Source organism: Mobula hypostoma, chromosome 1 (assembly GCF_963921235.1).
Source record: "Mobula hypostoma chromosome 1, sMobHyp1.1, whole genome shotgun sequence".
In the NCBI taxonomy this organism is placed as follows: Eukaryota; Metazoa; Chordata; class Chondrichthyes; order Myliobatiformes; family Myliobatidae; genus Mobula; species Mobula hypostoma.
The window spans coordinates 27565241-27581468 of NC_086097.1; the positions used below are offsets into that span (position 1 = coordinate 27565241).

General features: G+C 43.8%; 1 protein-coding gene across 3 annotated transcripts in view; it reads right to left on the reverse strand.

The window, feature by feature from the left end:
* ttc7b (tetratricopeptide repeat domain 7B) overlaps window positions 1-16228 on the reverse strand; it is a 477499-nt gene that overhangs the window by 259625 nt on the left and 201646 nt on the right. For all 3 annotated transcript variants that reach the window (XM_063045085.1, XM_063045099.1, XM_063045092.1), the window contains one exon: window positions 9210-9382. In XM_063045085.1, the coding sequence (XP_062901155.1) occupies window positions 9210-9382 (173 nt within the window). The remainder of the gene's footprint in view (window positions 1-9209; window positions 9383-16228) is intronic.

Here is a 16228-nt window from a genome sequence, read left to right on the forward strand (position 1 = left end):
CCTAATTTCCCGTGAGAAAGTGATGGCAAGCCACCTTCCTGATGAGCAAGTAGAAAGACTTGATGGAACTGAACCACCAGCTGGCAAAACAGAATGCCTCTGACCTAGTCATGTAGCCACTGTATTCATGTGACTGGTTGAGTTAACATTCTGGTCAATGGTAATCCCCACAATGTTGAAGATAGAGGATTCAGTCATGATAGAACATAGAACAGCACAGCACAATACAGGCCCTTTGGCCCACAATGTTGTGCTGACCCTCAAACCCTGCCTCCCATATAAGTTCCCACCTTAGATTCCTCCATATACCTGTCTAGTAGTCTCTTAAACTTCACTAGTGTATCTGCCTCCACCACTGACTCAGGCAGTGCATTCCACGCACCAACCACTCTCTGAGTAAAAAACCTTCCTCTAATATCCCCCTTGAACTTCTCACCCCTTACCTTAAAGCCATGTCCTCTTGTATTGAGCAGTGGTGCCCTGGGGAAGAGACGCTGGCTATCCACTCTATCTATTCCTCTTATTATCTTGTACACCTCTATTATGTCTCCTCTCATCCTCCTTCTCTCCAAAGAGTAAAGCCCTAGCTCCCTTAATCTCTGATCATAATGCATACTTTCTAAACCAGGCAGCATCCTGGTAAATCTCCTCTGTACCCTTTCCAATGCTTCCACATCCTTCCTATAGTGAGGTGATAAAGCCTTTGAATATCAAGGGAGCTGTTCCTTTAGTTGGAGACGGCCATTTCCTGGCATTTGTATCCTATGAATTCATGTATGATACTTACGTCAATTGTTTAACCAGGACTGGAGGTTGGAGGCCCAATGTCTGCAAAGTGTGTCCAGGGCCCAGGACTGAGGCCTGGAGTGGTCTGTCCTGAAGTTGGAGGCTTGTCTGTGCATGTGAGCGGGTGGGTGGCCATGAGGATGAGAAAGAAGCTTGTTTTTCTGTTGTTGTCTTGTTTTGTGTTGTGATTGCTGTTGTGTTGTTTTGCTGAATATTGTTGCATGCTATGTTGGTGCCAGAATATATGGCAACCAATGCAGCTAGCTGCCCTCAGCCATTTCTTGTTTAATGTATTTCTCTATATGTTTCAATGTACACGTGATAAATAAATCTGAATCTGAATAATATGCTAGCTAGTTCTACATTTTAACTACTGAATAAAGTAGTACCGCCCCTGACTGTAATTATAACTATTTTAATCGCCACTTGGCTCTACCTGTATCTTATTCTCTCATAGAATAATGCAGCATAGGAACAGGCCCCTCAGCCCAATTGGTCCATGCCGACCACAGCATCCTCCCTGCTAGTCGCTGCATTTGGCCCATAACCCTCCAAGCCCTTCCCTGTCTATGTAGCTACCCAAATATCTTTTAAATTTGGGCAGCATGGTCGTCCAACAGTTAGCGTAACGCTACTGTAGTGCCAGCAACCTGTGTTTAATTTCCACTGTAAGGAATTTATATGTGACTGTGTGGGTTTTCTCCGAATGCTCTGGTTTCCTCCCAAAAAGACATACAAGTTAGGATTGGTATGTTGTGGACATGGTATGTTGTGGACATTGTATGTTGTAGACATGCTTTGTTGTGGACATGGAATGTTGTAGACATGCTATGTTGCGGACATACTATGTTGGTGCCAGAAGATGGTGACACTTGCTGGCTATCCCCAGTACATCTGCAGACTGTGTTGGTCATTGGCTTAAATGACACATTTCGCTCTATGTTTGATGTACATGTGACAAACAAAGCTATTCTCTAATCTCTGAATGTTGCAATTGTATCTGCCTCTGATGCTAACCATCATCCACCAGCCCTTCCCTCTCTCCCATCTGTTCCAGCCCTTGTCTCATTGCCTCCCTCCCATCCCCACCCCACTCGCAGTTCTGATCCATAGTCTCGATCCAAAATGGTCACCATCCCCTCTGCCTCCCAAATGCTGCTTGGTATACTGAGCTCCTCAACCAGTGCGTGTTTTTTTTTTACAAAATTCTAGTATCTGCAGTCTCTTGTGTCTCTATCTCATGTTCATGACTCCTTGATTCCAATGCCTTACATATTCATTATTCAGAATCACCATTTCTACCAGCTACCCAATCCAACCTGGAGTTTGAAACACTTCCATTAAATCACCTTTCACTTTTTGTTTTCCAACATTAAAGGACACAGCATTTTCATACTTTCTTGAAATATCATAGAACTACACCAATAGAAGAGTCCATCACCTGAGTTTTCACTTATCCCTTCCATTATTTTTGCTTTGTACTTCAGTCATAGAACACTACAACACAGAAACAGGCCCTTTGGCCCATCTAATATAAGCCTACCTATTATTCTGCCTAGTCATACTGACCCGCACATAAGCCATAGCTCTCTATACCTCTCCCATCCATGTACTTATCCACAGAGATCTGGGAATATAGATCCATAATTCCATGAACGTGGCAACACAAGTAGATAAGGGTGTACAGGGAGTTTTTGGCACATTGACTGTCATAGAACTCAATATACACGAGTTGGGATGTTACGTTGAAGTTGTATAAAACTTTGGTGAGACCAAATTTGCAGTATTGTGTGCAGTTCTGGTCACCTATTTGCAGGAAAGATATCAGTTAGATTAAAAGAGTATGGAAAATATTTACGAGGATGTTATTGGGACTGTGGGATCCGAATTAAAGGTAAAGGTTGAATATATTAAGATTTTATTCCCTGGAGTGTAGGAGAATGAAGGGAGATTTGATAGTGGTATACAAAATCATGAAGAGTATAGGTAGTGGAAATGCAAGCAGGTTTGTTCCACTGAGGTTGGGTGAGACTAGAGTTAAAAGTTGTAGGTTAGGAGAGAAAGGTGAAATACTTAAGGGAAACCTGAGGGAGAATTAATACACTCACAGTAGTGCGAGTGTAGAATGAGCTACCAGCAACAGCGGAGGTGCAGGTTCAATTGCAACATAGAAGAGGTTTAGATAATTGTGTGGATCGGAGGGAAATGGAGGGCTATGGCCCAGGTGCTGTGATTGAATGAGGCAGAATAATAGCTTGACATGGACTAGATGGGCCAAAGGACCTGTTGTGTGCTGTAATGTTCTATGTCTCTATGGCTCTATTTTGCTTGTATTTCTTAACCTCTCTGGTATTGTTCTACTCTTTGTGTACAGAGACATCTATCATGACTCTGGATCAGACTCCGGATTTGAGTCTAAGTACAAGGGTCTACAAGAATAGATTCACAAAAGAAAACTACTAAGAGTTCTTTGAGAATGCTTTCTTCAAGAGCCAGGTGATCCTAATCGCAAGCTGATATGGCATTGAATTTTAACCGAATAAGAGTAAGGCTGAAAATAAATTGACATGCTCTAAATTATTGCTTTTGGTTTAAGAGGATTAGGCAGCAGGCGCCTTGGGAAATATGCACTCATCGTCTGAGATCTGTGTAGCTGAGCATCTCTGTCCTAGTGCTGTGATCAATACACACCATGTCATTTATCACCAAAAATCACAGGCAATTTCTGCTCAAACTATAATGTGGATTTCTTCACCTCTAAAGAATTACAATTATTACCGCTGTGGATGTAAAAGGCACTTTAATTAGTTAAACCAACTGAGACCACACATTCATAAGCTTCAGCACCTAAAATGCTCTCAGGGCACCTTAAATGGTCCACTTCAAAGCTGATTGAAGATCATTATATTTTATATGAACAAAAACCAACGGAAGCAAGAGGCAAAGAAATGGAAATTTGACTTTAGAAACTCAAAAATTGTGATATTGCTATTGTTTGCAAACTCACCCAAGTGCTGAGTCTGTACAGTATACTCCCATCCACTGAGTCAACCATTTTGCACTTGAGAAAAAGATTCTAAATGACAAAGTAATTCAAATTTAAGCACTTCTAAGTGAAACAAAAGAAATGATAAGAGGCATAGACTGAGTGGACTGCCAGAGATTTTTTTCCAGGTTGGAAATGGCTAATATGAGGATGCATAAGTTAAAGGTGACTGGAGGAAAGTATAGGGGAGATGTCAGAGGTAGCTGTTTTACACAGAGAGTGGTAGGTGTGTGGAATGAGCGCCAGGGGTGGTGGTAGAGGCATTTACATTAGGGATATTTAAGAAACTCTTTGGTAGGCACATGGATGGAAAAAAAACTGGATGTCCAATCAGAAACAAGAGAAAATCTGCAGATGCTGGAAAAGAGTACAGGCAACGTTTCAGGCCAAGACCCTTCAGAAGAACTGGAGAAAAAGAAAGAAGAGGAGTAAATTTAAAAGCTGGGGGGGGGAGGGGAGGGGAGGGGAGGGGAGGGGAGGGAGAAACACAAAGTGATAGGTGGAACTGGGAGGAGGAAGGGTGAAGTAAAGAGCTGGGAAGTTGATTGGTGAAAGGGATACAGGACCGGAGAAGGGGGAATCTAACAGGAGAGGACAGAAGGCCATGGAACAAAGAAAAGGGGGAAGGAGCACCAGAGGGAGGCTATGGGCAGGCAAGGAGATAAGGTGAGAGAGGGAAAAGGGGATGAGGAATGGTGCAGGAGAGGGGGGATGGGGTCATTACTGGAATTTCGAGGAATCGATATTCATGCCATCAGGTTGGAGGCAACCCAGACGGAATATAAGATGTTCTTCCTCCAATCTGACTGTGGCCTCATCACAACAGTAGAGGAGGCAATGGATTGATACATCGGAATGGAAATGGGAAGTGGAATTACGGGTGGCACTGGAGATCCTGCTTCTTCTGGTGGACGGAGCGTAGGTGGTCAGTGAAATGGTCTTCCAATCTATGTCGGGTCACACTGATATACAGGAGGCCACACCGGGAGCACCAGGCACAGGATATAACCCCAACAGACTTCACAGGTGAAGTGCTGCTTCACATGGAAGGACTGTCTGAAGCCCTGAAGAGTAGTGAGGGAGAAGGTGTAGGGGCAGGTGTAGCACTTATTCTGCTTGGAAGGATAAGTGCCAGGAGGGAGATCAGTGGGGAAGGACAAATGGATAAGGCAATTGCATATGGAGCTATCCCTGTGGAAAGCAGAAAGTGGGGGGGGGTGGGGGGTGGGGGGTGGGAGGGAAAGATGAGCTTGGTGGTGAAAACCTGCAGGAGATGGCGGAAGTTCCAGAGAATTATGTACTGGACCTGGAGGCTGGTGGGGTGGTAGGTGAGGACAAGAGGAAGCCTACACCTGGTAGGATGGTGGGAGGATGGAGTGAGAGTTGATGTGCATGAAATGGAAGAGGTGTAGTTGAGGGCAGCATTGATGGTGAAGGAAGGGTAGCCCCTTTCTTTGAAAAAGGAGGACATCTCCTTCATTCTCGTGGGCGATGGAGATGTACACCAAGAAGGCCTCAAAGCTCTCCCTTTCTTTCTGGACACCAGACCCAACCAATTCCCCTCCACCACCACTCTCCTCCATCTAGTGGAACTTGTCCTCACTTAACCACTTCTCCTTCGGCTTCTCCCACTTCCTTCAAATGAAAGGTGTAGCCATGGGCACTTGCATAGGTCCCAGCTATGCCTGCCTTTCGGCTCTGTGGAACAATCCATGTTCCAAGCCTACACTGGTGTCCGTCCCCCATTTTTCATACGCTAGATTGACGACTGCAGTTGTGCTGCTTCGTGCATTCATCCGGAGCATGTCAACTTCAACTTTGCCTCCAACTTCCACCCTGCCCTCAAATTTACCTGGTCCATTTCTGACGCCTCAATCCCATTTCTCGATCTCTCTGTCTCTAGCTCTGAAAACAGCTTATCTACTGATGTCTATTATAAACCCACGGACTCTCACAGCTACCTGGTCTATAGTTTTTACCAACACACATCAAAGTTGCTGGTGAACGCAGCAGGCCAGGCAGCATCTGTAGGAAGAGGTGCAGTCGACGTTTCAGGCTGAGACGTCTCGGCCTGAAACGTCGACTGCACCTCTTCCTACAGATGCTGCCTGGCCTGCTGCGTTCACCAGCAACTTTGATGTGTGTTGCTTGAATTTCCAGCATCTGCAGAATTCCTGTTTGCGTTTATAGTTTTTACCGCCCTCTTGTAAAAATGTCAGCTCTTAGGATGAGCCTTTTCATTCCAGAGCGACAGAGATATCCTTCTTTTTCAAAGAAAGGGGCTTCCCTTCCTCCACCATCAACACTGCTCTCAACCGCCTCTCCTCCATTTCATGCATGTCTACTTTCACTCCATCATCCCGCCATCTTACCAGTGTTAGGGTTCCTCTTATCCTCACCTACCTCAATAGACAATAGACAATAGACAATAGGTGCAGGAGTAGGCCATTCAGCCCTTTGAGCCAGCACCGCCATTCATTGTGATCATGGCTGATCATCCACAATCAGTATCCAGTTCCTGCCTTATCTCCATAACCTTTGATTCCACTATCTTTAAGAGCTCTATCCATCTCTTTCTTGAAAACATCCAGAGACTTGACCTCCACTGCCTTCTGGGGCAGAGCATTCCACATATCCACCACTCTCTGGGTGAAAAAGTTTTTCCTCAACTCTGTTCTAAATGGCCTACCCCTTATTCTTAAACTGTGGCCTCTGGTTCTGGACTCACCCATCAGCGGGAACATGCTTCCTGCCTCCAGCGTGTCCAATCCCTTAATAATCTTGATATGTTTCAATCAGATCCCCTCTCATCCTTCTAAATTTCAGTGTATACAAGCCCAGTCGCTCCAATCTTTCAACATATGACAGTCCTGCCATCCCAGGAATTAAGCTTGTGAACCTACGCTGCACTCCCTCAATAGCAAGAATGTCCTTCCTCAAATTTGGAGACCAAAACTGCACACAATACTCCAAGTGTGGTCTCACCAGGGCCCTGTACAGCTGCAGAAGGACCTCTTTGCTCCTATACCCAATTCCCCTTGTTATGAAGGCCAGCATGCTATTAGCCTTCTTCACTGCCTGCTGTACCTGCATGCTTGCTTTCAGTGACTGATGTACAAGAATATCCAGATCTCGTTGTACTTCCCCTTTTCCTAACTTCACTCCATTTAGATAATAATCTGCCTTCCTGTTCTTACCACCAAAGTGGATAACCTCACATTTATCCACATTGAACTGCATCTGCCATGCATCCTCCCACTCACCCAGCCTGTCCAAGTCACCCTGCATTCTCATAACATCCTCCTCACATTTCACACTGCCACCCAGCTTTGTGTCATCTGCAAATTCGCTAATGTTACTTTTAATCCCTTCATCTAAATCATTAATTTATATTGTAAGCAGCTGCGGTCCCAGCACTGAACCCAGTGGTACCCCACTAGTCAGCGCCTGCCATTCCGAAAGGGACCCATTAATCGCTACTCTTTCTTTCCTCTCATCCTCAAAAAATTCCAGAAGATTAGTCAAGCACAATTTCCCCTTCGTAAATCCATGCTGACTTGGACCTATCCTGTTACCTCTGGGTCCAGCACATAATTCTCTGAAACTTATGCCAACTCCAACAGGATCCCACCACCAAACAGATCTTTCACTTCCCACACCCCTCCACATTCTGCTTTCTGCAGGGATCACTCCCTATGCGACTCCCTTGTCTGTCCATCCCTCCCCAATTACCTCTATCCTAGCACTTATCCTAAGTAGAACAAGTGCTACACCTACCTCTACACCTTCTCCCTCACAGCCATTCAGGGCCCTAAACAGTCCTTCCAGGTGAGGTGAAACTTCACCTGTGAGTATGTTGGGATCATATACTGTGTCCAGTGCACCCCATGTGGCCCCCTGTACATCAGTGAGACTGATGCAGATTGGGAGACCACTTCGCCGAGCACCTATGCTCCATCTGCCACTTCCCATTCCTATTCCAATATGTCAATCCATGGCCTCCCCTACTGTCGCGATGAGGCCACAATCAGTTGGAGGAGCAACACCTTATATTCCATTTGGGTAGCCTCCAACCTGATGGCATGAACATCGATTTCTCGAATTTCCAGTAATGCCGCCAACCCTGCCCCTCCTTCACCATTCTCTGTTCCCTTTTCCCACTCTCACCTTATCTCTTTGCCTGCCCATCGCCTCCCTCTGATGTTCCTCCTCCTTTTCTTTCTTCCATGGCCTTCTGTCCTCTCTTATAAGGCTCCCCCTTCTCCAGCCCTGAATCTCTTTCAGCAATCAACTTCCCAGCTCTTTACTTCACCCCTCCCTTTTACCTGTCACCTTGTGTTTTTCTCTCTGCCCTCCCCCCACCTTTTAAACCTACTCATCTTTTTACCCCCAGTCCTGCTGAAGGGTTTTGGCCTGAAACGTCGACTGTACTCTTTTCCATAGATGCTGCCTGGTCTGCTGACTTCCTCCAGCATTTCGTGTGTGTTACTTTGTAGGAGGGAAGGGTTAGATTGATCTTAAAGTAGGCTACAAGATTGGCACAACATTGTCAGCTGTAGGGCCTGTACAGTGTTGTAATGTTCTATGTTTTAAGACCCATTTGTTTTGCTGATTTTCATATCAAAGGAATAGATCTGTGAAATAATCTATTTAATTTAAGCAGTGGAAACTTAACTATGAAGTCAAATAAAAACATAATCCAAATGAAGGCTCTCAGCCTGAAACATTGAGAACATATCTTATGAGGAAGGTTGACTGAGTTAGGGCTTTTCTCTTTGGAGTGAAAAAGGATGAGAGGTGACATGATAGAAGTACGCAAGACAAAAGGCACGAGATAAAAGGAGCACAAGAGAGAGGGGGCTGCCAGAGAATATTTTCCCAGAGTAGAACAGTTAATACAAGGGGGCATAATTTTAAAGTGATTGGAAGAAAGGTGGAAGTCAGAAGTAGGTCTTTTACAGAGAGTGGTAGGTGCGTGGAATGCCTGGGCAGGGGTGATGGTAGAGGTAAATACATTAGGGGCATTTAAGAGACTCTTAGACAGGCACATTGATGAAAGAAAATAGAGGGTTAGGTGGGAAAAAAGGGTTAGATTGATCTTGAGTAAGTTAAAAGGTTGCCACAGCATTGTGGGTCGCAGGGTCTGTGCTGTGTTGCTGTTCTATGTTCTATTTTGCCCTAACATGCTTTGAAGCTGTCGGTTAACTGAAAACCTGAACTGAAATTGACAAGGGGTAGCAAAGCAATGACACAAAAGCAAACAGAACCAAAATGGGTAACTGGAGTTAAGATACAAATAGCTAGTAGCCCCATTAGATGAGGGAACGTATGAGAGAAATGGAAGGAGCATCGGCTTACTTATCATCCTGTGACTTACCTGTCGCCTGTGTATACTTTTGGTCTTCTGCTCAGTGCATAGTTTTTGGTGTAAGAGCCTGTGTAGATGGAGCCGTCCAGTAGTGAACGCTGTGGAGGATCTTCCAATGGATTCCAGTAACTCTGTTCACACATTCCTCGCAAGAGTATCTCTGCCAGCTGCCTGGCAATTGTCTGCAGGTCAAACGCATGTACAGTCCTTGATCAGGAAACAAATACTTATACTGCTACTTTCCCTTGTTCTACAATAAAGACAGGCACTGTACTGACTTACAAGGATTCTTTTTTACATTGTATGAAATATGCAGGGAGACTGTGTCATACTAAAGGGGGTGAATACTTATGCAATCAAATATTTTGTATTTTATATTTGTAATTAACTTAGATCACTTTGTAGAGATCAGTTTTCACTTTGATGCAAAAGTCTTTTTCTGTTGATCAGTGTCAAAAAAGCCAAATTAAATCCACTGTGATTCAATGTTGTAAAACAATAAAACATGTAAACTTCTGGGGGGGGTGGTGAATATTTTTTATAGGCACTATACATGTGATAAATACTGTAAATGAATCTGAATCCGAGCCTCCACAGTTTATTCTTGTACACAAGCCTCCTCCAACTTTCTTCCTTTCCTTAAGCCTCCAATTGATGCTGAGATTCAAGGACCAAGTAAATACCTAGGCTGATGAGCAGCATTGTTTGGAGAGGGCGTTCTTAAGATCTGATAAATTGTAGAGGGTAGCAGTTAGTATAACGCTACTACAGCACCAACAACTCTTGTTCAGTTCCTCTGCTGTCTGTTAGAAGTTTGTACGTTCTCCCAGTGACCACATGGGCTTCCTCTGGGTGCTCTGGTTTCCTTCCAAATTCCAAAGATGTACAGGTTGGGGTTCGTAAGTTGTGGGCATGCTCTGTTAGCTATAGCCTGTCGGTGCCATAGTGGCATCTGCACCAGACTTTAAAGTGAGTGATCCCGGGTTCAAGTCTGGTTGGCTCCTTGCATGCTTTCCGTCTGTGCTACCAACTTGGCCTCGTAAAAAACAGACAGAAATGCTAAATTAATGGCAAAGTTGCCGCTCAATGTGCCAGAAGGCGTAGAAAGAAACTTCAATGTTCTGTTGGCACCAGACACTTAAGGGCTGTCCCCAGCACAATCTTCGGACTGCGTTGGTTATTTTGACATAAATGACACATTTCACTGTATGTTTCAATGTACATGAGACAAATAATGCTGATCTTTAAATCTTATCTTTACAAAAACAGAGCATAAGTAGGTCATCTTCAATCCCAAGAAACTTCCTAAAATAAAGTTTAAAAATATTTCAGAGGCTATAAAGTGCCTTGAGATACCATAAGGAGATATATAAATGTATTCCTCTCCAATGACACACTAATGTCGTGTCAACAGGGAAGTATTAAAAAGGAACTAATAACCTGCAAAAAAGACATTTTATTCGATTTTTTTGCTGTTGCTTTTCTAATCCTTGATTTTCTGTGATAATCTAACCATAGTGGTATGTTTTTGTGTAAAAACAATGCCCTTTTGTGTCTGTTATAAAAAAGTTAAATAAGCAATGGTTTTTAAGGAAAATGTTACAAGTGTGGCTGAAACTGGATTGCATTAGCAGGCTGGCTGAGGGAGAGCTTCTGCTGAAAATGGTATTTCACCGGAAAACTGAGCACAGCGGCAGGTATGAATGAAAAACAATTGCAAAGCACTATAATAATGTCAGCAGGAATGGGTAGCAGGTGTAGGCTTGAGGGTCAAGTGGCCTACAATCCATATGCATCATGGTTGATCTGCCCCAGGCCTCATGTCCTCCTTTGTGCCAGTTACCCGAGGTCAAGGATCAAGAATCAATTCAGAATCAGAATCAGGTCTAATATCACTGGCATACACACTTGTCTACTCACTTCCTCCCTCACTTCCACTCAGAGCCCCAAACAGTGCTTCTAGGTGAGGCAAACATTCACCTGCGAACCTTAGAACAGAAATGAGAAGGAATTTCTTCACCCAGAGGGTGGAGAGTCTGTGGAATTCATTGCCACAGACAGCTGTGGCGGTCAAATCTTTGTATATTTTTAAAGTGGAGGCTGATAGGTTCTTGATTAGTAAGGACAACAAAGGTTATGGGGAGTTGGCAGGAGAATGGAGTTAAGAGGATAATAAATCAGCCAAGATAGAATGGCAGAGCAGACTTGATGGGCTGAATGGCCTAATTATGTTCCTATGTCTTATGGCCAAGTGGACTGCATCCAAATGGTTCATGGCTGATCTAACCTGGGCCTCATCTCTTCTTCTGTGTCAATTCCCCCAAGACCCCAATTCACTGAACTTTCAAAATTTGATGGTCTGCTCTTTAAGTACCCTCCGGTTATCTAGCCTCTCCAACTGTTGTGGGAAAAGAAACCCACAGATTGCTGTACTGTAGATTTGTACTGTGTTGTAATGTTCTAAGTTCAACACCCTCAGTGAGAAGATTCAGAGATTAACCACCCGCAGCAAAAGATAGACATCCCAATACATTTGGAATGCAGAGCAGCAGCAGAGAGGCTGGTTCAAAACCAGGAACATTTGCAGTTCAAAGAAAGGTAAAATAAAACACAGCTCCTGACTGCTGGATAATTAAACAGATGGCCAAGAATAAGAGTCAGGAGTGTAAAGAATGATCTGAGTGGGAAAAATAAAAACACAGAGTCCTGATAATTAAGAAGAAAACTATTCAGTCTGTGCAACACCCACACTGTCTATATTTAACTACAAATCTACTGATGGAAACAGGTTATCTGCCAGTGAAAATGACTCAGCTTTCAGTTCTCCCACAGGTCCTATCACAGAAAGTACCTTTGCCAAAATGTCTAATATCAGATTATTTAAGAAAACAGCAAGTGTATCAAGGGGTTTACTTGCATCATTTCATTCCATCCTAATGTAGAAGCCAGTGTGTCTACAGCACAGCCCTTAGACTTTGGACCCTCTCTGAGAAAACCTTGAAATGCCTAGAGTGGATGTGGAGAGGATATTTTCTATAATGGAATTCAAAGTTGAAAGTAAAATTATTATCGGAGTACCTTTATGTCACCATATATGACACAGAGGTTTGTTTTCTTGCCGGGATACTAGTAAATCCAAGAACTACAATAGAATCAACGACTGACCACACTCAACCAGAGGGACAAACAAAAAATCTGCAAAAGATGACAAACTGTACAAATACAAAAAAGATAGAGAGTGACAGGCAGATAGATAAACAAATAAATAAATAGACAGATAAATAAATAAATAAAGGTTGGTGGGAGAGCTAATGACATGAAGTGAAACTAATTGATAAGGTACCCCATGCAAGGCTTATTGAGAAAGTAAGGAGGCATGGGACCCAAGGGGACCTTGTTTTGTGGATCCAGACTTGACTTGCCCACAGAACACAAACAGTGGTTGTGAACAGGTCATATTCTGCATGGAGGCTGGTGACCAGTGGTGTGCCTCAGGGATCTGTTCTGGGACCACTTCTCTTCATGATTTTTATAAATGACTTGGATGAAGAAGTGGAGGGATGGGTTAGTAAATTTGATGATGACACAAAGGTTGGAGGTGTTGTGGACAGTGTGGAGGGCTGTCAGAGGTTACAGTGGGACATTGGTAGGATGAAAAACTGGGCTGAGAAGTGGCAGATAGAGCTCAACCCAGATAAATGTGAAGTGGTTCATTTTGGTAGGTCAAATATGATGGCAGAATATAGCATTAATGGTAAGACTCTTGGCAGTGTGGAAGATCAGAAGGATCTTGGGGTCCAAATCCATTGGACACTCAAAGCTGCTGTGCAGGTTGACTGTGTGGTTAAGAAGGCATATGGTACATTGGCCTTAATCAACCGTGGGATTGAGTTTAAGAGCTGAGAGATAATGTTAGAGCTATATAGGACCCTGGTCAGACCCCACTTGGAGTACTGTGTTCAGTTCTGATCACCTCACTACAGAAAGGATGTGGAAACTACAGAAAGGGTGCAAAGGAGATTTACAAGGATGCTGCCTGAATTGGGGAGCATGCCTTATGAGAGTAGGTTGAGTGAACTCGGCCTTTTCTCCTTGGAGCGACGGAGGATGAGAGGTGACCTGATAGAGGTGCATAAGATGATGAGAGGCATTGAACATGTGGATAGTTAGAGGCTTTTTCCCAGGGCTGAAATGGCTAGCACGAGAGGGCACAGTTTTAAGGTGCTTGAAAGTAGGTAAAGGGGATGTCAGGGGGAAGTTTTTTTACGCAGAAGGTGGTGAGTGCGTGGAATGGGCTGCCGGCGATGGTGGTCAAGGCTGATACGATAGTCTTTTAAGAAATTTCTCGATAGATACATGGAGCTTAGAAAAATAAATGGCTATGGGTAACCCTAGATAACTTCTAAAGTAATTACATGTTCGGCACAGCATCGTGGGCCGAAGGGCCTGTATTATGCTATACGTTTTCTATATTTCTAATTCCATAGTGTTATTTGGGAGACAGTTCCAGAACTTTGAGTCATTAAAGGTACCATGTTAAATTTCCAATTTAACTTGGTATGTAGCTTACAGGAAGGTTAGTGGGAAGGTGAGAAATGGGATAAGGGCAAATGGGTATAAGTATGTTCCCATGTCTTTCTAAGTAACAGGGTTATAATGTAGGAAGTGAGTAAGACCATAAGACATAGGAAAAGAATTAAGCCTACTCTGCTATTCGATTATGGCTGATTTATTTTCCCCTCAACTTTATTCTCCTGTCTTCTCCCTGTAACCTTTGATGTTATATCTAATCATTCAAGTACGCCTTTAGGTGCCTGCGAAGTATTATTACTGTTCCAGCCTCCATCGCCTCTGGCAACCTGTTCTAGAAACCAACTACATGTTCCATGAAACCTTTGTCCCTCAGATCTCTGTAAGGGCATAAGACCACAGGGAGAGAAAGAGAGAGAAACTAAATCTTCATTGATTCATCGAGTTGGTTTAGCCATTTGATCATGGCTGATTTGCCTTTCCTCACAAACCCAGTTGCCTGTCTTCTCCTGTAACCTTTGAAGTCGTTATCAACCTCTGCTTTAAATATAGCCAATGACCTGGCCTCCACAGGCAGCCACGGCAACAAATTCCACAGATTCACCACCCTCTGGTTAAAGAAATTCCTCTTCATCTCTGGTCTAAAAGGATGTCCTTCTAATCTGAGCCAGTGTCCTCTGGCCTGAGACTCTCACACTACTGGAATCAACCTCTTGACATCGACTCCATCTAGGCCTTTCAGTATTCAATGGGTTTCAATGCGATTACCCCCTCATTCTTCTAAATCCAAATGAGTATAGGCTCAGAGACAGCAAATGCTCCTCATACATAAACCAATTTATAAACATGGCAGATAAACTTAAAGTGTGGGCCAATACGTGGAACTGTGATGTTGTGGCCATCACAGAGACTTGGTTGTCTCAGGAGCAGGAATTGCTGCTGAATGTGCCAGGTTTTAGACATTTCAAAAAGAACAGAGAAAAAGGCAAAAGAGGTGGGGGCATGGCATTACTAATCAGGGATAGTGTCACGGCTACAGAAAAGGAGGAAGTCCTGGAGGGATGGTCTACTGAGTCAGCACGGGTGGAAGTAAGAAAGAGGAAAGGGGCAATAACTCTACTGGGTGTTTTTTTACCACCCAATAGTAACAGGGATATCGAGGAGCAGATAGGGAGGCAGATTCTGGAATGGTGCAATAATAGGGTTGTTGTGATGAGAGATTTTAATTTTTCTAATATTGATTGGCATCTCCTTAGGTTTAGATGGGGTGGAGTTTGGGAGGTGTGTTCAGGAAGGTTACCTGACGCAATATATAGATAAGCCAACTAAAGGAGAGGCTGTAATCAATCTGGTATTGGAAATGAACCTGGTCAGGTGTCAGATCTCTCGGTGGGAGAATATTTTAGAGGTAGTGACCACAACTCTATCTCCTTCACCACAGCACTGGACAAGGATAGGAGCAGACAATTTGGGAATACATTTAATTGGGTAGGGGGAAATAAGATGCTATTAGGCAGGAAGTTTCCAGGGACATGCACGGCAGAAATGTGGCAAATGTTCAGGGAACATTTGCATGGAGTTCTGCATAGGTATGTTCCATTGAGGCAGGGAAAGGATGGTAGAGTTAAAGAACCATGGTGTACAAAGTATGTAGAAAATCTAGTTAAGAAGAAAAGAAAAGCTTATGAAAGGTTCAAGAAACTAGGTACTGTTAGAGCTCTAGAAAATTACAAGGTTGCTAGGAAGGAGCTTAAGAATGGAATTAGGAGAGCCAGAAGGGGCCATGAGAAGGCCTTGGTGAGCAGGATTAAGGAAAACCCCAAGGCATCCTACAAGTATGTAAAGAGCAAGAAGATGAGCCGTGTGAGAATAGGACCAATCAGGTGCAATAGTGGAAACATGTGCATGGAGTCAGAGGAGGTAGTGGAGGTACTTAACGAATACTTTGCTTCAGTAGGCCACAGTTTAAGAACAAGGGGTAGGCCATTTAGAACAGTTGAGGAAAAAACTTTTTCACCCAGAGAGTGGTGGATATATGGAATGCTCTGCCCCAGAAGGCTGTGGAGGCCAAGTCTCTGAATGCTTTCAAAAAAGAGATGTTTAGATCTCTTAAAGATAGCGGAATCAAAGGTTATGGGGATAAGGCAGGAACTGGATACTGATTGTGGATGATCAGCCATGATCACAGTGAATGGCAGTGCTGGCTCAAAGGGCCGAATGGCCTACTCCTGCACCTATTGTCTATAGTATCCACCAGGGAAAAAGACCCTGGCAATTGTGGGGATGACTTAAAGCGGACAGAAACCATTGAGCATATAGACATTAAGAAAGAGAATGTGCTGGAGCTTTTGAAAAACATTAAGTTAGATAAGTCACCGTGACCAGATGAGATGTACCCCAGGCTTCGATGGGCAGCAAGGGAGGAGATTGCTGTGCTTCTTGCGATGACTTTTGCGTCATCAATAGGGACAGGAGAGGTTCCGGAGGACTGGAGGGTT